The sequence below is a fragment of the Nicotiana attenuata genome, unplaced genomic scaffold (assembly GCF_001879085.1).
Source record: "Nicotiana attenuata strain UT unplaced genomic scaffold, NIATTr2, whole genome shotgun sequence".
In the NCBI taxonomy this organism is placed as follows: Eukaryota; Viridiplantae; Streptophyta; class Magnoliopsida; order Solanales; family Solanaceae; genus Nicotiana; species Nicotiana attenuata.
In genome coordinates, this window is record NW_017670582.1 from 357,476 (window position 1) to 380,481 (window position 23,006).

General features: G+C 37.4%; 1 protein-coding gene across 2 annotated transcripts; it reads left to right on the top strand.

Moving 5' to 3' along the window:
- The first annotated feature begins 1,751 nt into the window (after positions 1–1,751).
- On the top strand, positions 1,752–20,841 carry LOC109241217 (protein CHROMATIN REMODELING 24). Of its 2 annotated transcripts, none has more exons than XM_019407936.1 (29): positions 1,752–2,108; positions 2,192–2,296; positions 2,427–2,501; positions 2,612–2,686; positions 2,791–2,916; positions 3,064–3,156; positions 3,409–3,531; positions 3,664–3,750; positions 3,853–3,939; positions 4,063–4,928; positions 5,031–5,161; positions 5,261–5,315; positions 5,764–5,886; positions 6,606–6,713; positions 6,842–6,897; positions 6,976–7,066; positions 10,693–10,827; positions 10,961–11,038; positions 15,282–15,488; positions 15,569–15,640; positions 15,766–15,846; positions 15,927–16,045; positions 17,390–17,501; positions 18,082–18,150; positions 18,245–18,339; positions 18,524–18,652; positions 20,168–20,233; positions 20,320–20,446; positions 20,558–20,841. In XM_019407936.1, the coding sequence occupies exons 1-29, from the start codon at positions 2,009–2,011 to the stop codon at positions 20,717–20,719; spliced, it is 3,753 nt and encodes a 1,250-aa protein (XP_019263481.1). In that variant the 5' UTR covers positions 1,752–2,008; the 3' UTR covers positions 20,720–20,841. The 2 variants fall into 2 exon arrangements, with proteins under 2 accessions (XP_019263481.1, XP_019263482.1); XM_019407937.1 differs by having other exon boundaries at positions 4,066–4,928.
- The last annotated feature ends 2,165 nt before the right edge of the window (positions 20,842–23,006 follow it).

Sequence of the window (23,006 nt, forward strand, 5' to 3'; positions counted from 1 at the left end):
AACTGCAGCCTCATGCCCAAAGATGCATAAAGCATAAACTACGGCCTCAAGTCCAAATATGCATAAAGCATAAACTACGACCTCAGGCCCAAATACACGTGTTCAACATTCAAGAATTTAAAATCAGGAACTGAAAATCATAATGCAATACATGATACTGAACTACTGAATTATACCGAGTTCCATGATATTAGAATGTTGAATAGGACTAGACCGAGACATGTATTCATGAACAATTTATGAGAACTGAAGTTTCAACTGTTTATGACATGTTGAGTAATCTAGACTAAGACTCACGAGCATCAAACACAAGTCTATATTGATTACGCACTGAGTTCACAACGTTCGGAATGAAAGTTATGAACGAATTACGAAGATAGAGAATAGAAGTTCTGCAACTATTCAAGGAACTAAGCTTAATTATATTTCTAAGGTAATTAGTAACGTTGTAAAAGAAATGTAGTGTAGGAAAAATCATTAACATTCCCAAACGTCGAGAGTTAGCCCCACATACTTTAACTTCATGCTCTTGAGCGTAATACAACGTACACAAAACCTTTCAACTTTAGGATGTAGTAATACAAGTCAAAGGGATTCCATATTATTAGCAATAATGCTCATGTTTTGGTCACTTAGGCATTTTATCAAACACTTGGTGGACATAAATCTTCATAGACCTTATTAATGGTATCTTCTTTACCCAATTCTTATTCTATTACTTCTAGGTGATTCTACAATCCCAAATAGAGGTAACTAACATCATTTCTCATCACCCAAATGTTTACAACAATTTTACATCAATAACCCAAAACCCTAGCTTAATTCATATGATTTTCTTTATCAAAACCCATTTACTATTCTCCCAAGAACTCATAAATTCACAGCTAGAAATGATTAGGGAGTAGAAACATTACCCTTTTGAAGTTCAATCCTCTTGAATTCGAGTTTTAGGGTTTCTTTTCTCAACAATGATGTCTGAATCAAATATCTAATGATTTGAAGGTTTACCCTTATTAATAAGGTGTTAGAGAATTGTAATTAATTTAGAATCATAATTAGAACTTACTTTGGATGATGTAGGGACCTTGGAGGAAGTTGGGTTCTTGAGAAATTCCCTTTCTAGAGCAAAGTTTCGTGTTTTAGGGGTGTAGGGGACGAGTTAGGGCTTATAAAATGATCCGCTGGGTGCGCGTCCACGCAGACGAAGGCCCAACCGCGCACCTGAACGCACAGCAAGAGGAGTGCCACTGCCACAAGTGCGTTGCCGCGCACGTGATAGCTGAACGCACAGATTGCGCAGACTGCGCATTATCCAGTAAAACACGCATAACTCTTTGCACGAAGATTCGTTCTGGCTACACAATATATCATCGGAAAGATATTTCAAAGGGCTACAACTTTCATGTGTCAAGTTTCCTCAAATTCCTAATAGACTTTCATGAAATAAGGCTGGAATACAGACGTTTTATAAAATTCGTCGATTTTACCGAATCTTATGCACCTCTCCCTCCGCCCTGATTCCAAAACAACTATTTCTACCCATACTCGTTCCGATAGGACTTCACATGTCTAAAATATCACATTAATACTCATTTAACATATCCACACCTAATATGAATTTACGAAGTGCTATACTAAAATGACAAAACTAAAAATAAACAAACTTTTACTTTGTTTTTAGAAAAAAAATAAACGTATATTTATATTATTCCTTATATACTATTTGTGATAAATCAACGTAAATAATAATCGTTCATTATAATTCTTACATTACTAATCGTCCGCATTACAGTCCTAGCATAAAACGTCTCTAAAGGACCACTTAGGTTTTATAGCAATAGCAACAGGCATTAGAAGAGGGGTTTTTGAATTTCAAATTGTGGAGCCGAAAGCGGGAATAAAAGGCAAGGAAGCAGACGACTCGAAGCCCGAAGGTGCATTTTCTCCATTGTTCTGCGAAAAACTTACTGCTTCACTGCCATCACTATACTCTCTCTATTACTCAGAAATGGCTAAGCCGCCGCAACAGCAGCAACCTCGAAGCCTTAATCAACGCCATTCTCAGATTCTGATTAACCTTTCCGCTTCTCATTCTAAACCCGCTCCAGGTACTTTCTCCTCGTTTATTTATCTTCTATATTCTAATTTCCTTGAACCGGCTACTCATTATTTGATGCTTTTTTTAATGTAGATGATTTGACAAAATTGGAAGCTAGGCGACGTTTCAATCACAATGATGCCGTTCCCACTTTCTCTGCAATCACAGATTCTGAACCTGATTCTTCTCCTTCTCCCGGTACTTTTTTTAAACCTATATACGCTTATTTTTCTGCGAAGTCGATTTTTTTCCTTTTGTTGAATTTTTGCAGCTGATTTTTTGTTTGTTTGTGTGGGTATGGTTCGATTTTCTTCAAATGATAATATAGGAGACGACGGCGTTCCTAGTTTCTCCGGGATTGCCGATTTTAGTCCCGATTCTGATACAAAATCTTCTCCTCCTGGTATTCCTTTTACCTATATAGTCTTATTTTTTAGTTGAGGCAAAGTTTGTTTTTCTTCAAAAGCTGATTATTTTGTGTGGGTATCGTTCGATTTTCTTCGAATGATATAGGAGACGACAGCGTACCTAATTTCTCCGGGATTGCTGATTTCAGTCCCGATTCTGCTACAAAATCTTCTCCTTCCGGTATTGTTTTACCTATGTAGACTTATTCTTCCATTGAGGCGAAATTTTTTCTTCAAAACTTTTTGTTTGAGTGGGTATAGTTCCATGTTCTTCAAATGGTATAGGAGAGGCGGAGGAGACTGATGATCAATCGAAGATTAACAATATTAGTGCTTTTGAGAACGACGCCATTCCTAATTTCTCTGCCGTTGCTGATTTCGGTCCGGATTCTGCTAAATCTTCTCCTTTTGGTATTCTTCTGCCATACTATCCTTTTTTTCTTTGTTAAAACGACGCGGTTCCTAATTTTGATTACTTTTTTTGGGGGTAAAAAACAGGAGCTAAAACGCCCTTTTTGAATCTCTATTTTTACCTGTTTTCCTTAAAATATTGTGCAGGGGAAAATGAGATTGATGAATCCAAGCATGAAATTCAAGAGGAATTAAGTGATCAACCCGAAGATTCTTTCGATTATCAGTGTTGTGGAATCGGTAAATATTTATATATACACTTATAGCCTAATAATGTTTTGACACCTCAGTGTAATTAACTTGGTATAGCAATTTATTTACCATTTATCAAAGGATTTAAGTATTATACATTTATGGTGTAATGATTATTTTTACACCATCAGTAAAAATTGAACCTATCTTAGCAAGTTGTTTATCATTTATTCTAAGTTATCAATGAATGCTCATTAAATAATTTCCTATTATTACCTTTTAACTGAAATGGTTGTGTAGGGGAAAAGGAGATTGACGATGAACCCAAGAATGAAATTCAAGAGCAATTAAGTGAACCACCCGTGGATTCTTTTGATTCTCACTGCTCTGAAATCGGTAATCTTGCTAGCTCGTCTAGTTCTGGTAATTACTAGTGTCTCTCAAACTCCGTTTTTTTTTCTTCTGAAAATACGATTATGTGCTTTCTTATCTCTGTTACATGCTTTCCTTGTTCTGTTACTTAACTTTTTTTTTTGAACATCTGAATTTTTTTAGTGGAAAAAGAGATTGATCAACCCAAGAGTGGAACCAAAGCGGACCCACTACTATCTAAAATTGATGATAACAGTTCTTCACTTTCTGGTAGATAAACTAAGACTTATCTATATATCCCTCTCCCTGTTTAATCTCGAGTGATTTCCAGTATGTTTCTGCCTCGATGTTAATCAGTTAATGATGTTGCAGTGGATATGGAACAGTCCAAAGATGTGTATGAAAATTGTGAACAATCTCAGAAAGGCCAGAAAGATTATGAGAAAACATCTAATGAAGGTAATGCTTGTTCCTTTGAGAAATAATATGCTCGTGTGCCAAAATTATGATATGCTGTAGGCAGAGAATTATATGTGCACGTCTGATTATACCATTGATGTGGATGAGTGTGTTGTCTGACAGAAGAGGAGAAAATAATGAAGATAAAGATCAAAGGCCGTCGCCGCCTTTGCAAAATTTCAGAGGATAACAATGACAGCGAGGAAATGAAGCTAAAGGACAATGAAGAGTCTGGATTTCTCGAGATAACAGATTTTGATTCACCTCCTCCCCAGGCGAAAAATGCAGTTCAGAATGAACATGGTAGTTCTGGGAGCGAAATAAGGGATATCCTGAATGATTTGAGTTCGAGACTTGAGATTTTGTCCATTGAGAAAAAGAGGGCACCGAAGCCCAGTGATTTGACTAAGAAGGATGAAATTCTGGATTACCAAAGTGCTGGTTCCTCATTTTCACTTTCTTCTGGTTCCTCATCTGATTCAATCAAGGAGTCTAGGATTGGAGGAGAAATTCACAAGGAGTCTCTGAAGGAGATCGATTTGGGGGGTGAATCTAAGAATGACTATGTTGTCCGGAAGTTCAATGATACACGGTCTTCAGTTGAAGTTAAGCAGATGGTTGGAAAATCACAGCCCATGAGAAACTCTTTATCTGCCTACAAATTTCTGGAAGAAGGAGACAGTAATGATAGTGATGGTGATTGTGTGGTCGTTGGTGACAAGAGTGCTATTACTCAAGTGGGAAGACATAACAGGAAGGCTAGACATGAGCGTAAATGTTCAGATGACTTTGATTCACGTGATTTTGTTTCAGAGGAGGATCACACTTACACTCTCAGTGGACCAAAGTTCAATTACGGGTTACCTGGTAAAGTTGCCAAAATGCTGTATCCTCACCAGAGTGATGGTTTGAAGTGGCTTTGGTCTCTTCACTGTCTGGGTAAGGGTGGTATTTTAGGCGACGACATGGGTTTGGGGAAGACCATGCAGGTAAAAGTCAAGGTCTTAATTTTGTATTTCTTCCATCTTCAAAAGTATAATGTTTAACAAAATAATTCTGAAGTAACTTTTTCTACTTTTGCAATGTTTTAGATATGTAGCTTCTTAGCTGGATTGTTTTATTCAAAGTTGATAAAGAGGGTGTTGATTGTAGCTCCCAAAACTTTGTTGCCCCATTGGATCAAGGAATTAACTGCTGTAGGGCTTTCTCAGAAAATAAGGGAGTAAGGCGTCTTGCTTTAATGTTTTGTCTTATTGATTTCAAATGTGACTTCAACTGGTAGTATTAAAAGATAAGTGTTCATGGTACTTTCTTGGTGCAGATATTTTGCGACTAGTGCAAAACTCCGGAATTATGAGCTTGAATATGTTCTTCAGGTTTCATCTTCTTTACTCAGTAAAAATTTGCAAGTTCATCATTTTTAGTATGTTTCGTACTGGAACTATATAAAATAAGGATTCCATTCCATGCTTAACGTTCCATCAACTGTTTGAGCAGATAGAAATATCTTAATTGTAATGTAGTTCATTGGGACTGCATGCAAAAAAGAGAAAAGAAGTCTACTACTTGCATGGGCTTTAATTCTCTCTTCTTCTCTCATTTTCAATTAGATTATAACTTTTAGTATAAAGACGAGTTATTGACACAGATTCATGCATTTTATATGTGGGTGCATGTTTGGAACTTTTGACTTGATTTGTAACTGTTGGATATCTAATGTATAATGGACTTTCATAAGTTGAGTTATATTAAGTTGTGTTTTCTGGCATGGTTTAACTTATGGTTACTTCTTCCCTACTTGATATTTGTGTTTCATTTATGCAGGACAAAGGCATTCTCCTCACAACATACGACATTGTTAGAAATAATGTAAAGTCTTTATGTGGTGATCAGTATTTCCTTGACAAAGATGAGGAGTTGACATGGGATTATATGATTCTTGATGAGGTACTTCTTGATTACCATTTAACTGTTTCTAATGTCAATGCATGGCAATTGTCATTTTGTTTCAATTAATTAGCATAAATGAGATACTACTTCCATTTAGGTGGTGTTGAACAGATATTGTGCATTAAGAAACCTTAGTTCAATCCAGAAGTAAAACATCATCCCTTTTTGTCACATTTTTAGGAAAAGACATATTTGATTATAGGGAAATTTAACTCTTATGCGATGTGCAAAAGGACTTTTTATTTGGTAGATTACATACCTGATGTGGCTCAACACCCGGGCCATCTGAAATTATAAGCATTCTAGTGTTATATTTGTCTACTAAGGAACCTTATTTCATTAGGCCTGGTTGGTGCATGATCATAGCCCCCGGGAAACATGATATGATCAGCTTCCTAGGCCTAATAACTTGGGAAAGGGTGCGTGATATATCTTAGTTGCTTGAACATCCATAACTGCTGCTGTAGCAGCAAGATAATAGGCCTTATTTAAATATGCCATGATCTCCCTTTGAGTATTAGGAGGTGTTAAATTCGATTTAAATTGTTTAGCATCTCAATTATTTGCCTTTAAAGCTTTGATTTTTGTTGATTGACTTCTTTTGAAAAGAAATAGTTTATGCATGGATGGCAAATATATATATCCTTGCGGTTTTATTACAAGTTTATAATTGTGAATGTATAAGCCTCTTAAAGTTTGAGTTTTTGAAATATCAGGGGCATCTCATAAAGAATCCCAGTACACAGAGGGCTAAAAGTTTGCATCAGATTCCTTGTGCTCATCGTATCATTATAAGTGGCACACCTCTTCAAAACAACCTCAAGGTGTTTATACTATTACCTTTTTTTTTTTATGTCTATCACGCTATGATGTCAGTTGAAATCATAGAAGCAAGTTAATAATGTGTTTTGCTCTCTTTTCCTTTATTCCTACCCCATCCTTACCCAAATAGGAGTTATGGGCTCTATTCAACTTCTGCTGCCCTGGGCTGCTGGGTGACAAACAATGGTATACTGACATGTTCAAATACAATCTGCTTATATTGAAACATTGGGCTCAAATGACATGAAGCTACTTCTATTAAAGGTTCAAAGAGAAATATGAGCATCCCATTCTTCGTGGAAATGATAAAAATGCTTATGACAGAGACAAGCGTATCGGCTCAGCAGTTGCAAAGGTGATTGCTAAACCAATATTTTATACTCTACATATGCTAGTTTCTTCTGTGTTCTTATGTTTCTTGATTATCTTCTTCTTTGCAAGGATAAATATCTACACCATTTAGATTATGTTGTGATTATCTTTCCATCCATTGTAGTTGTTATTGTTGATCATGAACAATTCATGTATTCTGACAACTTTCCTCTCACTCTAGAATAAATATTGGTGTTGCTCTTAGCTATAAATACTATAGGTGTTAACCGGACGGGCTGGTCCAGGCTGGACACGAAAAAAAACGGCCCGTCCGGTTATTGTTCCGAGCTGGTTAGTGGGTTAGGGTTCGGGGCTGGTAGTGGGTTAGGATATTCCGTGTTTTGGTGGGCCCGTCCGGGTTCGGGCTTATCGGGTCCGGACCGGGCCGGGTTTAATTTTCTTTTTTTAAATTTGTTTTAGTGTATTATGTTTCCTTGTTCAATGTAATTGTTACTTAAGTGTTTGCAAACTTTTAAATAATAAAATAAGTATTTTAAGGCATAAAATTAAACTTTTAAACTTTAAAATTTTGAAGTTTTAAATTTGAAATTTGAATTATAAAATTTGAAAATTGAAATTAAGTGGCTACATAAAATAATAAGGCCAATATGTAAGGATCAAACTTCAAAGACTTCCATTTTATATTTTCATTGCATAATAATACTTCAAATTAACTTGTCTAATACACTAACACATTAAGCTTAAATAAGTTAACAAGTTCAAAATAACACAAATTGTCTCAATTCAACTTAAAATACGAATTAATGGAGGACACTCAAGACAACCCTTGATATGCCTCCTTAACCAGCTGTGCCCTCCCCCTTTCGACGAACATTAAAGACTAGACCACAGTTCTTACACTGAACTTTGCGAACTTCTTCATTTTCTTCAACCACCTCAAAGTGTTCCCAAACATGTGAGTGCACTCTAGAAGCTCGGGGCATGATTTAACTTGAACCTAACAAAAATGGTAACCACACTTCACTTGATAATTGTAATACTGTAGTGGCTACCGTAAATAATTGATAAACTTGAAATATTAATTACCGTGTTGTCAAAGGCGCGCTTAAGCCATGAAGCGAGGCTCAAAACATGTTGAGCGCTTCGCCTCGCTTTATGGGCGCTTTAGTATTCCATCAAGGCTCTAAGGCATACTATTCCTTGCCAATGAGTGTAATTATGATAAGACGACATTAAACAATTGATATTTTACTTTATCGTAATTCTTTTTTTCAATTTCTTTGTCCATATATTTGTTATTCATGCTTATAATTATTAGTCTTGGACTGCATATACATATTTTTACTTTTTCTGCAATTGCGCTTTTTTTCATTAAAACCCACGCTTTATTTGCGCTTTGCACTTAAAGCCCCAACGGACCTTAGAGCTTTTTTGCGCTTTTCGCCTTTGATAACACGGATTAATTAATTGAGAACTTGAGAGCAATAAGCAATTCAATAATCAAGAGGAATTGAGAGAGAATTAAAGTAAATGAAGAGAGCAAATTGTGAGGAAAAATAAAGAAGAAGGGGGGCTATTTATAGTTTTTAAAAGATTTCTTAAGGGGGTAGGCCGAAATGGCCAAATTTGCAAAAAATGGTCGTTGCCCAACGGTCATTTTTTAATTTGACCATTGGCAACGGTCAAAAAATTTAAAAAAAAAAAAAAATTTCAATTGTAACCGAGTTGTAGCCCAGTAAAAACCCGGTAGTGGGTAACTGGGTTTCGTACCCCTCCCCCCCAACCCTCCCCAACCCGTTCCACCCCTAGTATACCGGGCTGACCCGGGTTGAACCGGGCTGTCATTGGTCCGGCCCGATTAACAGGTATAGTAAATACACTAAGTAGGCATTTGGACATAAAAATTGTAATGTTTGAAAAAAAATAGTATTTGGAGTTAAGTTGAAAAATGGTATTTGGAATTTGAAATTATGAGCCCGTTTGACATAAGAAATTTTTCACTTTTTTTTTCCAAATCAACTTTTGGTCATAAAATTTCCAATTTTCACTTGAAGATGCATTTTGCAATTTTTTGAAAATTTGAAAAACTCCAAAAAGCTATTTTTCAAATTCACTCAGATCACTCATAAAACTTCAAAAATAACCCAAATTTATATTCATGTCCAAACACTACTCTAATTTCCAAATATCATTTTCACTTGAGTTTTTTTTTCATTTTTTTGGAATTTTACAATTCTTATGTCCAAACGCCCACTATGTTTGGACATGCATTTCACTTGAAAAAGTGCTTCAATTTTTTGAGTGGGGTAAAATTTTTAAAATTTTGAAAAAGTGGTCAAAATCACTTTTGGTTTTCGAAAAATTTCCAAAAAACTTTTAAAATTTCATGGACAAACGTATTTTTGAAAAAAAAACTTATGAACAAACGTGTCTTGAGACTTTTTTGACAAAGCTATAGTAGTAAATTCAATCCATCTTTTTCATTCCCCCCCCCTCCCTCTCTCTCTCTCTCTCCTCTGAGCAAAATCAGAAAAATGATAAAGCTAGATAGAATATGTAGATATCCTGCATTCTGTTCTTCACAATATAAGCCATGGATATGCTTTGGGATTTGGAGTAGTAGTGTTTTTTATTACACGTATAGCTGATTGTCATTTGCCTTCTCAAGCTTTAGAGTTGTATTCTGGAAAGTGGAAGCTGTCAAGTTGGGGTTTCCTGGGTCAGGTAATACTGTGAAATTGGCCAGAATATTGTGCTTCTGTTCTTTGTTAATCGCCTTAAGTTCTGAAGTGATTAAGCGATATAACATGCAACTCAGCGAAGGTGGTTTGTCTGAGACGGTTGGTTGCCAGGTTTCCCAAGCTTGAATTTACACTACGTTTGATGAATGTACATCTGATATAGAAACTCGATCCAACGTTCTTCTCAGTTCTTAGCTTAATAGCTAAACTGGTCAGTCAAGGCAGAGTGGTTCAATATTACTATTCATCGCTTTTGGATATAAAAGAGAAATTATCTTTTGTACAAAGGATCCTATAATTTCACCTAATTAATACAAAAGATTTTACAATGTTCTGCTCTGCATAATTCTGTACAACTAATCTGGATTGGACACTCCCTCAAAATCTGGAACATATAGGTCTTAAGCTTGCCACATTTATGCTTGTTTCTCAGACCTTGAAGCGCCTTGGTGAACGTTTCTGCCTTCATTTGAACTAAATACATTGATCAAGATGAATCTAGACTGGATTTTTCACGAATAAAATGACAACTAATCAAATATTTTGGTTCTCCAAGAAATACCAGAGCTTGAAATCATATGGGTACTTGATTTTTATCCATGAACGGAAACTGGAAAGAATATACCCATCATGAGGCAAAGAGAGACATGATTCTAGCTCTGTCACTATGTATGAGAATATGCATTGGAAGGATGTTCATATTAATATGTGCATATATTTTAGATTAATATTGCTCTATATGGTTTATAAATCGCGTAATTTTCTGGTATGCGTCAATTTACGCTATTGTGATCTATTAAAAAATTCAATTTTTTTGTTATGTCTCCGTTTTTGAAATCCATGCGGGGTTATTGGCTTGTAGCAGATGCTTATTCCCACTAAAATTTTGTTATTGTGTGTTGTATAGGAATTGAGGGAACACATTCAACCATATTTTCTGCGACGTCTCAAGAGTGAGGTATTTTCTGATGATTCCTCGGCTGGCGCAAAACTTTCCAAGAAAAATGAGATTATTGTGTGGCTTAAATTGACGAATTGTCAGGTACAAGTTTGTTTCCATCACTTGTACAGTTTTTCATTAATTTGTCTCTTAAAGTAACTTGTGCTGTTAGCCTTTTCTTTCTGATAAATTATTTGGAGTTTTTCCTAATGTTATACCTTACTGCATTGTCCAGCGGCAACTCTACACAGCTTTCTTGAAGAGTGAGATTGTCCTCTCAGCCTTTGATAGCTCCCCACTGGCTGCACTTACTGTAATGTTCAGATGGACTTTCTTCCATGCCTATTCTCTCTGGTTATTTCACTAGTTTTTATTCAACATGATCAGTAGTAATATTTCCATTTGGAATTGCTCTATCTACATCATCTCTCTCTATTGCTTATAAAGAATGCTACGCAAATGAATACTTGTATGACCTTGAAACACCAGATAAAGTAGACTTAGCTGCCAAACCACCATAAACACAGAACTCTAATTTGAATTATTGGTTGGGGACACATATACCTTTAATCCTCTTTTAGAAGCAAGATTTTGGGTTCAAAATTCATAGCTGGAATACAAAAGCAAAATGAAAAGGCAGGTCAGACTAGTTACTCTATCCTTTATCAATAGAGAGAGACAGAGAACCACTGATCTTGTCTCCCTAACATTTAGGAAACTTGAAATTGGGGCTTCCAAAAAGTTTGTTGAAGCGTCATTTCTTCCCTAACAATTGTTATGGTTGTTTATATCCGTACTCCAGTTTCATTAGGCAATTCACAATTTGTAATGCATGAATCTCAAAGCTCCGAATCACTTACCTTTTCCATTGTTATCTTTTTTCTTTCTTCTCTAGGTATTTCTCTCTTCCTTTCACCTGCATGTATATTTGTATCTATTTCTTGGGCACTACTAGGCTTCATTATAGTATGCTGGGCTTGTTCTTAAACTTAACTTTGTCTTATGTCCTTTCTAGGGGCTTTTGTAGTAGAATCGAACTAAATTATAAACAATGTACATTCTTGTAGCATTGATGCTTCTTGAATGTTGTTTGTGTAGCTCTAGCAAGTAAAAACCTATTATATTCTTCCCTAGCAATAAAGACAAGCATTATCAATATTGGATAGAGACTTCATTTATCTCTTAAGATTCTGTTTGTTTTTTTGCTTTTCACATTTGGTTCGTACTTAGTCCCTTCCCACGTTTTCACATTCTGTTTGTACCTATTATAGGGGTACATACCTTGCTATCGGCCTATCTTGATTTCAATCATGGAATCCTCCCTACTCAAATATATCTTTTTCATAATTACTAAGTGTTGTGCACAGATGTTTTCATCACTTCTGGCATTCACTCTTAATTTATTTTGGTTTTCCTTTGCTGGCCATCCCTAGTCATCACATTTTATTTGTATAGTGTTAAATACTGATCGCCTCCCTTATATTGGGTTTGTAGCACATAACCCGTTATTTAGAAGTCTACACGTAACTTCCCTATCTTTCAAAAATGATGGCGTCGATCTACCTCTTGACTTCTCCTCAGGAGGTGTGATAGAAGGCTCTATGGCGCTGTGCAAGGATTGCAAGGTTATTCCGGATGAGACCCTCGCGACGCAGCATAGGCTCTTGGTGATGGACGTCGGTATCACGGTAAAGAGGAAGAAAGGTTTGTACAAGGACGACCGAGGATCAGGTGAGGAGCCTTGACTAAGGATAGAGCCCATGAGTTGGAGGGGAGGTTATTGTATATAGGAGCCTGGAGGAGTAGTTGGGATGCGAGCGCTATGTGGATGACGACGGCGGACTGTATTAGGGAGGCGCCGAGAGAGGTGCTAGGGGCATCAAAGGGTTACTCCGGCGGGCACAAAGGTGACTGGTGGTGGAATGAAGTGGTTCAACGTAAAGTGGAAGAGAAGAACGCGACGTACCTGAAGTTAGTAGGGAGCACATGCGAGGAGGAGAGGAGAGGAGAGGAGAGCGAACAAAGAGGGGTATAAGGTAGCTAGGAAGGAAGCAAAGTTGGCGGTCACAAAGGCGGGGAGAATAAGTTATTTCTACTAGTCAAGGCGAGAGAGAGGAAGGCTCGTGATCTGGACCAAGTGAGGTGCATCAAAGACGAGGACAGTAGAGTATTGATGGGAGAGGCTCAGATTAAGCAGAGATGATTGACTTACTTTGGGTACTATAGGCTCATTAAAGTCGAGGAGGTCATGGGAGCTATGCGTAAGATGAGTAGGGGTAGAGCTAACGAGCCAGACGAAATCCCGGTTGAATTTTGGAGGTGTGTAGGCAGAGCAGGCTTGGAGTGGATGACTGGGCTGTTTAATGTTATTTTTATGACGAAGAGGATGTCGGATGAGTGGAGGTGGCACAAGTTGTACAAGAATAAAGGTGATACCTAGAGTTGTAACAACTATAAGGGTATCAAGTTGCTAAGTTATACCATGAAAGTCTGGGAGAGGGTGGTAGAAGCGAGGGTGAGAAGGACAATGTCTATATTTGACAACCACTTTGGGTTCATGCCGGGCGGTCGACTACGGAAGCTATCCGCCTTATTAAGAGGTTGGTGGAACACTACATGGATAGAAAGCAGGACTTACACATAGTGTTTGTTGACCTGGAGAACAATGTTATCAAAGGCGAGAAGCGCAAAAAAACTCTAAAGTCTATTGGGGCCTTAAGCGCAAACCACAAAAAAACGTGGGCTTTTATGAGAAAAGACGCGAATGGAGAAAGACTACAAATATATAAGCATGAATACCAAATATATGGACAAAAAAATTAAAGAAAATTTACGATAAAGTGAAATATCAATTGTTTAGTGTCGCCTCTTCAAGATTACGCTCATTGGCAAGGAAAAGTATGCCTTAGAGCCTTGATGACAATACTGAAGTGCCCGCTAAGCGAGGCGAAGCAGTCAACATGTTTTGAGCCTCGCTTCGGGGCTTAAGCGCGCCTTTGATAACACTGGTGGAGAAAGCGTATGACAAGGTCCCTAGAGAGGTTCTTTGGATATGCATGGAGGCTAAAGGTGTGTCGGTTGCCTACATAAGGGCGATTAAGGATATATATGATGGAGCTAAGTCTCGGGTTAGGACAGTAGGGTGCGACTCAAAGCATTTTCCGGTTGTTATGGGGTTACACCAAGGATCTGCGCTTAGCCCGTTCTTATTTGCTTTGGTGATGGACGCACTGACATGCCATATTCAAGGGGAGGTGCTTTGGTGTATGTTATTCGCTGATGACATAGTGGTGATAGATGAGACGCGAGGCGGCGTCAACGAGAGGCTGGAGGTTTGGAGACAGGCTCTTGAGTTTAAAGGTTTCAAGTTGAGCAGGACTAAGATGAAATACCTAGAGTGCAAGTTCACCGCGGAGCCGAGGGAAACATGCATGGTAGTGAGGCTTGAATCACATGTCATCCCCAAGAGAGACAGTTTCAAGTACCTTGGGTCGGTTATCTAGGGGGATGGAGAGATCGATGAGGATGTCACACCCCCGTATTAGGTTCGTTATCCAGGGGGATGGGGAGATCGACGAGGATGTCACAAACCGTATAGGGGCGGGGTAGATGAAATGGAGATTAGCATCTAGAGTCCTGTGTGACAGGAAAGTGTCATCGATACTCGAAGGTAAGTTTTATAGAGCGGTGGTTAGACCGACCATGTTGAATGGGGCTGAGTGTTGGCCAGTTAAGAACTCACATACCCAGAAGATGAAAGTAGCAGAAATGAGGATGTTGAGGTGGATGTGCGGGCATACTAGGATTGATAAGATTCAGAATGAAGATATTCGGGAGACGGCAGGTGTGGCTCCTATGGATGCTAAGATGCGGGAAGTGAGGTTGAGATGGTTCGTGTACGTCTTGAGGAGAAGCCCGAATGCCCCGGTTAGGAGGTGTAAGCGGTTGGTTTTGGCGGGTACTAGAAGAGGTAGAGGGCGGCCTAAGAAGTATTGGGGAGAGGTGATAAGACAGGACATGACGTGGCTGCAAATTTTCGAGGACATGACCCTTGATAGGAATGTGTGGAGGTCGCACATTAGCGTTGTAGGTTAGGAGGTGGTTGAGGCTAGTCTGATAGGGTTGTGTCTCCGACTGCTAGTGGTTAATGTTGTGCTCACACTACTCTCCATTTTCATTGTGCCGAGCTTTATTTATTGCTTGTTATTGCTTGTCATCTATTTTCTGGTTCTTATGTTGCTGACATTATTTCTTGATTTTTCTGTTGATGGTACTGATATAGTGTTTCTTTCCGTCGTCTTGAGCCGAGGGTCTTTCGGAAATAGCCTCTCTACCCCCTCGGGTAGGGGTAAGGTCTGCGTACACACTACCCTCCCCAGACCCCACTTATGGGATTTTACTTGGTTGTTGTTGTTGTTGATCTACCTTTGTACTTTGTTGTTCATTCTGTTGTCTGGTTCAAAGCAAACTTGTTTCTTTTATTTCTTAGCCTTGCAGATGACATATTCATAATATGTTTGTCAAATCTGATATGAGACTCAATTTATATGGAACAGATCTTGAAGAAAATATGTGACCATCCGCTACTACTAACAAAGAGGGCAGCAGAAGAAGTTCTGGAAGAGATGGATTCAACATCAAACAAGGATGACCGTGCTGTGGCAGAGAGATTGGTTATGCAAATGGCAAATGTCACTGAGAAACTTGACGAGGAAGTGACACATGATGTTTCCTGCAAGATAACTTTTATACTGGCTTTGTTGGTGAGATGTCAACAGCAGAAGTGATGTTCTATCTATCTTGGCAATAGCTTGTCTTATAATTAAAATGCTTCTTCATACAGGACAATTTGATTCCTGGTGGGCACAATGTGCTTATCTTTTCTCAAACACGCAAGATGCTTAATCTACTCCAGGTTATTGTCATGTTCATGTCTTGGTTTTCCACATGGCGTGCATAGGTTAATACTTGCGCATCTTTTTGCATCACTTCTTAATTTTTGTTGCTCTAATCTGTACTCGATCACTTAATTTGCCCCAGGATGCTTTAATATCCAATGGTTTCCAGTTCATGAGGATAGATGGAACCACCAAAGCTACTGACAGATTGAAGATTGTTAATGTTTGTCTTCTCCTATGTCTTGAGTTGATATTAATCCTCCATAAAATTTTACATTCTGATTTTCTATTCCAATTTTATAGGATTTCCAAGAGGGTCGCGGTGCTCCAATATTTCTTTTAACTTCTCAAGTTGGCGGTCTAGGTCTTACACTCACAAAAGCAGATCGAGTGATTGTGGTTGATCCAGCATGGAATCCAAGGTACACTCTTAGAATGACTTTTATTATCTTCTTAGATTTTATAGATGACTGACATGTGGTGTCTAATTATCTTGTAGTTGATAAAATAAATGTTTTAGACTACCCAGAGAATTTAATGTTTTAGAGTCCTCAAACTTCTACTAACTTCCTGGTCCTCTTTCTTTAGATCCTCAAAACTTATATCAGTACCCATAACCATGTTCGTCAAAAAAGGCACCATTAAGAATGGTTTTTTTCGTTATCAAAATTGTTTATGAGGTGATGCCATAATCTACTTTGTTTGTTTTTTATATTTATTCTTAATCAAGGGCAAATAATTCATTGCTTAGATGTAAAGTATTACTTTAGGTGAAGAATAAGGTCATCATGTGCCTTCATTTTTAGTAAGAGTATAACCCAGAAATTACTATGTCTCGCTTATGCCACACATAAATCGGAATATTCTCCGCTTGATCGTACTACCAGATGTTACTAAAAGGCTACATGCAGATGATAAAGCTTCTTGTTTATGACAATGTTCCTAGTGCCTTCTGTGTTTTGTACGAGTTCTTGTAGTTGAACTTTATGCTATCTTCATGGTAAATACTACGTATTTGTTTTTTATTGCTGGATTTCGATTGTGATTTGGCTGCACTTCTTTTCATATGCGTTTTCTTAGAAAAAAGTGTACATACTTCAGTTTCATGTCAAAGTGTGTTGCTGCCTCCATGCTCTATTAGATAAATGTGTTTGTCTGGGAAAATCTAAGATTAAAATTTGACTTTTTAATTGTGTTAATGGTAGTAGATGAAGTGATACTTCTATTACGAAAAGAATGATGGGGTTCGGAGTAGAGGGTCAAACCATTGTATTCAAACTCAATTTGGACATCGATTTGTTTACTTTAAAAATTAAATTTACACATTTAGAATCTATATAGATTGTAAGTCACAGTATTTATAATTAAAAATTATATAAAGTTTTCTTAGGACTGGTGATACCATGGGACAAGCAGGGGATAGATAAGTAGTTTCTAAAAACCAAATTCCGAAGAATAGGGCTACCATCCCACCCCCAGACATTCAGGATAAGGCGAGGATGTAGTCACATCAGATGAGCATTTACCAATAGTAGATCTCATTTAACCACATTGATGAACCAAGTGACACTTGATATCTTTCCTCTATTTGTGTTATTATTTGTTAAAATCCAGGATGCACATTGTTTGAACGGCAATGTTACTCCATATTCTGCTACTAATTATTGTATCAGGCCTATGATCACCATCTAAGTGCTTTCTGTTCTTCCCATACTCTGAATTTTCTGTTAGGGATTAGATAATAGCCATTTACTTCCAACTTGCAGCACGGATAGCCAAAGTGTTGATCGCGCCTACAGAATTGGGCAGACGAAGGATGTTGTTGTTTATAGATTGATGACTTGTGGCACAGTTGAAGAGAAAATTTATAGGAAACAGGTATATATTTTGTATTTATGCTTTGATTGAGTTGTGGTAAAGATACAATTGGCTAATGATGAATGAGTGATCTTCAATAGTTGTGACCCTAAGTATTTAATGCATCAACTGCTAAGTGCTTATTATGGTGGCTATCTTGAGAAGTATAGTAAGCCTTCTCTGATACTACACTAATGCCTATTCTGGTGGAGTGTAGGCTAACATTATAGTTTCTGTAGCTTATTGCATGGTCCGTGTGTCATTAAGAACTCTAAAATCAAAGATCTGCTTTGTCATGTGTGTGAAATGAGAGAAGAAAAGAGAAATTCTTATTGAAATTGGTTGTTCACAAAAATTGGGCTTGCGCTTATTCAACTTCTAGTCTATGTAATAAAGAAGTAATTATTCGTTATGTACAGTATTCAAGTATTCTTTAAGTTATTTCATTTATTCTTGACTTTCAACCATTTGCAATATTCAAGTTACTTCCAAGACCAAGAGCAAAGGCAATATGGTTTTATTATTTTGCTCCTCTGTAATGCACATTTCAAGGAAGATGAGTTTTACATCAGTGTTTTCATCATTTAATACTCTGGTACAGGTATACAAAGGTGGATTGTTCAAAACAGCAACTGAGCACAAAGAACAAATCCGTTATTTTAGTCAACAGGTATACGCTTAGGTGGAAATTCTAAAATTTTTCTTTGGTTTATATAGCTACCGATATTAACTGCTCTGATTGGCTTGTATGGTTAACTTTTCAGGATCTTAGGGAACTTTTTAGCCTTCCTAAGGGTGGTTTTGACATATCAAATACTCAACAACAGTTGAATGAAGAGCATGATCACGAGCACAAAATGTAATATGTGTTTATATCTCATGTAATTTTAAGTGACTGTTCCCCTAATGAGCTTTGATAAGATTCAGATTGTTTCTCAGGGCTTGTGCCTCTTAATATCAGCAATAGTTTATGATTATTTTCACAAGCCAATTGGGGCTTTTGTTGTCAACTAGTTTTTACAATGATGCTCATTTTGCTGCAGGGAAGGAGCTTTGAAGGTCCATGTAAAGTTTTTGGAGACGCTGGGTATAGCTGGAGTTAGCAGCCACAGTTTGCTTTTCTCAAAGGCAGCGCCTGCGCCAACTGTCGAAGATGAGGACGAAGTGAAAATGTAAGTTCAATTTGACACTATTTCGCAGATGATACTATTTTATATTCTACTCATCCTAAACGGACTAGCAATATACTATTGGGGGAGTAAAACTAGTTTTTTTATTTGTAATTTGCTTTTTCAAACATATTAAAATACTTATAACTGTAATATGTGTTTTATTGTATTTATGAATTTCAAAATATGTAAATTTCCTTTCTAAACTTAAGATATCTATGTCCATAGAAAATTAGATGAGTTGACCCTTGTACTCCAGCTTCATTTAACTAATAAAGTTTTGAACTTTCATATTTTCTATTATCAAACATTATGTATATTATTACTATATTCTTTCTCTTGTACTAATGATACACAATTCCAACGGGTAGCTTATAGCCTGTTTGGCCAAGCTTTTTTTTGGGTCAAAAGTGCTTTTTTTGGCCAAAAGCACTTTTGGCAAAAAATTGAGGTGTTTGGCCAAGCTTTTGAAAGGAAAAAAAGTGCTTTTGAGGAGAAGCAGAAGCAGTTTTGGAGAAGCAACAAAAAGTAGCTTCTCTCCAAAAGCACTTTTCTGAGAAGTACTTTTGAGAAAAATACACTTAAAAGCAGTTTTCAAAAGCTTGGCCAAACACTAATTAGTGCTCAAAAGTACTTTTCTAACTAATTAGCCAAACACAAACTACTTCTCACCAAAAGCACTTTTTTTAAAAGTACTTTTGAGAAAAACACTTTTTTTAAAAGTACTTTTGAGAAAAGCACTTCTCAAAATAAGCTGATTTTAGAAGCTTGGCCAAACGGGCTATTAAACTCCATGTTAGTCGAACATAAAAAGGACAGAGGAAGTATGTGGAATCTTACTCAGCTTCATTGCCCCCTTGCCTCAGCACACATGAAATGTGGAAGCCTACTTAGCTTCAACCCCCCTTGCCTCACTACACACGTGCACATGTAGTCCTCATCCAAGGAACAATGGAAGAAAACATAAGATCAGTATTATGGGAAAGTAGGAACAGTCATTTTCAGGAGGGAATAGCTGTTTAGTTGAAGCACACAAGGACTCACAAAACCAATAGTTGAAGAACGTTTTGTGTCTTCTTAAGATCAGTTGTAATGGCTTCTTAACTCAACACACCATTGGAATCACAACTTGAGACATACTAGAACTTCGAGTGAGACTTTGAATCGATGCTATTAAAACTCATCACTTCTCATGGCTGAAGTTATGCAATTTTAAAGAAGCTTAAGCTTCAAATAGTATTAGCAACAAAGCGATCCAAGCAAGAAACGATTATTTGTCTTCATTGTTATCTTCTTTTCTAATTTGCAACAGCTCTAGTTGTTCTACTTTTGTTTTCATGATTCTCTTTTTCTTTTTCTTGATGACTCTTTCAGTATGCAACCTTGTTTCTTTTTGCTGATTGTGCTTATAATTAAAAGAAATATGACTTGCAATGTTTGTTTCCAATGCCATTGCTTACCTTTTTGCGTGTTGTAACCATCATCTGTTAAGACTTCTTCTTTTCTACCTGGGTGCAGTGCAAGTAGGACGGCATTCGTGGGGAACTCATCCTCGCACTCATCAGTCGAACGTGCTGTTGATGCGTATGACTCATAAAAACTTCAACTAGTAATTGCAAATCTATCTCTCGGTTTTTAATTTGAATTCGTAGATGTGGTTCTTCTTCCAGGGGGCAGTATGCTTTTAAGCCGAAGGATGTGAAATTACAGGATAAGTCTGTACCTACTAGGACTGGTCCTACAGAATCTGATATCAAGGAGAAAATCAGACGGCTTTCTTATATGTTTGGAAACAAGGTATTGGCGGATACTTATATTATAGTCTAACTTGGGAAATCATTAATAACCTGTGCTTCTATTAAAGTCTGGTAGTGAGCATCTATCTCACTTCGTCTTTCAATTTTTCAGGAAATGATCTCCAAGTTACCTGATAGAGGGGAGAGGATACAGAAGCAAATTGCTGAACTGAATAAGGAGCTGAAGAATATTAGAATGGAAAAAGAAAACAGAGATGAAGTTATTGATTTGGATGACATATCTGGACGATTCCATAGGGTTGTAAATGTGTAAATACTGCTCACTATTCTTCATTTTATACGCTTCAAAGTGGAAGCTATTTTTGTTAATAGACTGTATTTGTAAAATAATTCTGGAAATATAAATGAATATAAACAGAAATGAACATAAACAGAAATGACATAAAATCAATTCGAGCCCATTGAATTCACAGTGTTTCCTTAAGGAATTTAATCCCCTCCTAGTACCCAAGGTTATGGATTATTTCCTCCCAGGATAGAACGAATTACACACTGGTGTAGTGGTACTTCAAACCCCAGTGTTTCAGCGAACACAAAGTTCGGTAGCAAATTACACTTACTTTTTACTTTGTTTGATGCTAAAAGTATGCAGAAGGAGAGAAAATTCAGAAATCGTAATCAAATTCTGAGCAGAATAGTGTTGTATTTATAGTCAAAGTTGGGCTGAAATCTGAAGAGGTGCAACTCTTCAGAATGGCTGTTATGCAAAACGCCCATAGCATAAAATGACCATTAACATAAAAATGGCCCATTTACTCAACAATAAAGAGGGAAAATAAAGAGCGAAAATTGAAGAGGGTAGTTACTTTTCTGTTACCAAAACCGAAAAACGAATTGGATTTAATATTAATATTTAATACTAATATTCTGTTATTAAAACAAATATTTAATAACATTTCTGTTAATATTTTACTATTAACAAATAAATTTGGTCCAAAAAGTTAATCAATCAATCGATCATTTGACCAAATCCGAAGCCGAAGCCGAGCGAGCGACGACGATGACGGCGCGAGGCTTGCCTTCTTCTCAACTCTTTAAGAGCTAGAAGAAGAGCAATTGCTTATATACCCATAAAAAACCTCTTCCTCTTCCAATATGGGACAATGCCCATTTGCCAAGGGGGGGAACTTAAAATTTCACTCAAAAATTTTATTTCCCTCCATTTCCCATTCACCCTCTTTTAAGTATTTAATATATTAATTAAACACATCCAAAACCCAACAATCCCCCACATGAATGGGGAATGGCTATATCACGGAAGTATGCATGAAAAACTGTGTGATTCGCAAGTAAGGATTAATTGCATCTGGATAAGTAGGTTTCCCTTTGAACTTTCCGTAGTGAACTTATGTCGGATATACTCGATCAATCGGTAGATTTGATATCTTTGAACCGTCGAACTTTAGTGTATACCTAGACAACCACAAGTCACACAACCAACCCTTAACCGTCTTTGGTTCTCATTGTTGTGTTCGTTTCAGCCATGAACACCGCCTGGTTTCATAAGTGCATAGAGAACTGGCCTTACAATGTTCTCCTTGAAGCGGCTAACACTTCACACTTACATAGGTGATTCCTAAACGTGTCATCCCGTAGATACACTATTTGATATACCCCGTATCAAATTTAGAAATCATTAAAAAGCCTTAATGCTTTATCCTTGGTACTGAACATTGTCTCATCACGAGAATGGACCAAAAGTTTAGTTGACAATGTTGAACCGTCATAAATGACTTTGTTTGATCTCCTTGAACCTAGATCTTGGGATCTCCAGTCTTCTAGGTAGAGTTACCGCCACTATGACTTGTTCTCGGCCACAGTCCCATTCCCCTTGATGACTTCTCAACTACCTCTCTAGTTAGGCCTTTTGTAAGTGGATCCGACACATTATCACTTGACTTTACATAGTCAATCGTGATAATTCCTCTAGAGAGTAATTGTCTAACGGTTTTATGTCTTCGTCGTATATGGCGAGACTTACCGTTATACATAACGCTCCCAGCCCTTCCAATTGCCGCTTGACTATCACAATGTATGCATATTGGTGCCAACGGTTTGGGCCAAAATGGAATATCTTCCAAGAAATTCCGGAGCCATTCAGCTTCTTCACCGGCTTTATCCAAGGCTATGAACTCAGCCTCCATTGTAGAGCGGGCAATACAAGTTTGTTTGGATGACTTCCAAGATACCGCTCCTCCACCAATAGTGAATACATATCCACTTGTGGACTTGGAATCAGTTGATCCGGTGATCCAATTTGCATCACAGTATCCCTCAATGACCGCAGGATATTTATTGTAGTGCAAAGCAAAGTCCTGGGTATGTACTAAATACCCCAAAACTCGTTTCATGGCCATCCAATGAGATTGGCCTGGATTGCTCGTATATCGACTCAATTTACTTATAGCACAAGCTATATCTGGTCGTGTACAATTCATGATGTACATTAAGCAACCCAACACACGAGCATAATCCAATTGTGATATGCTCTGGCCTTTGTTCTTTGCTAATGCAAGATTCACATCAATTGGAGTCTTTGC

Coding starts and splice junctions, on each gene's coding strand:
- LOC109241217 (XM_019407936.1), top strand. CDS start 2,009: ATGGCTAAGCCGCCGCAACAGCAGCAACCTCGAAGCCTTAATCAACGC. Junction 15,847..15,926: donor ACAGATTGAAGATTGTTAAT/GTTTGTCTTCTC, acceptor CCAATTTTATAG/GATTTCCAAGAGGGTCGCGG. Junction 20,447..20,557: donor CTTATATGTTTGGAAACAAG/GTATTGGCGGAT, acceptor TCAATTTTTCAG/GAAATGATCTCCAAGTTACC.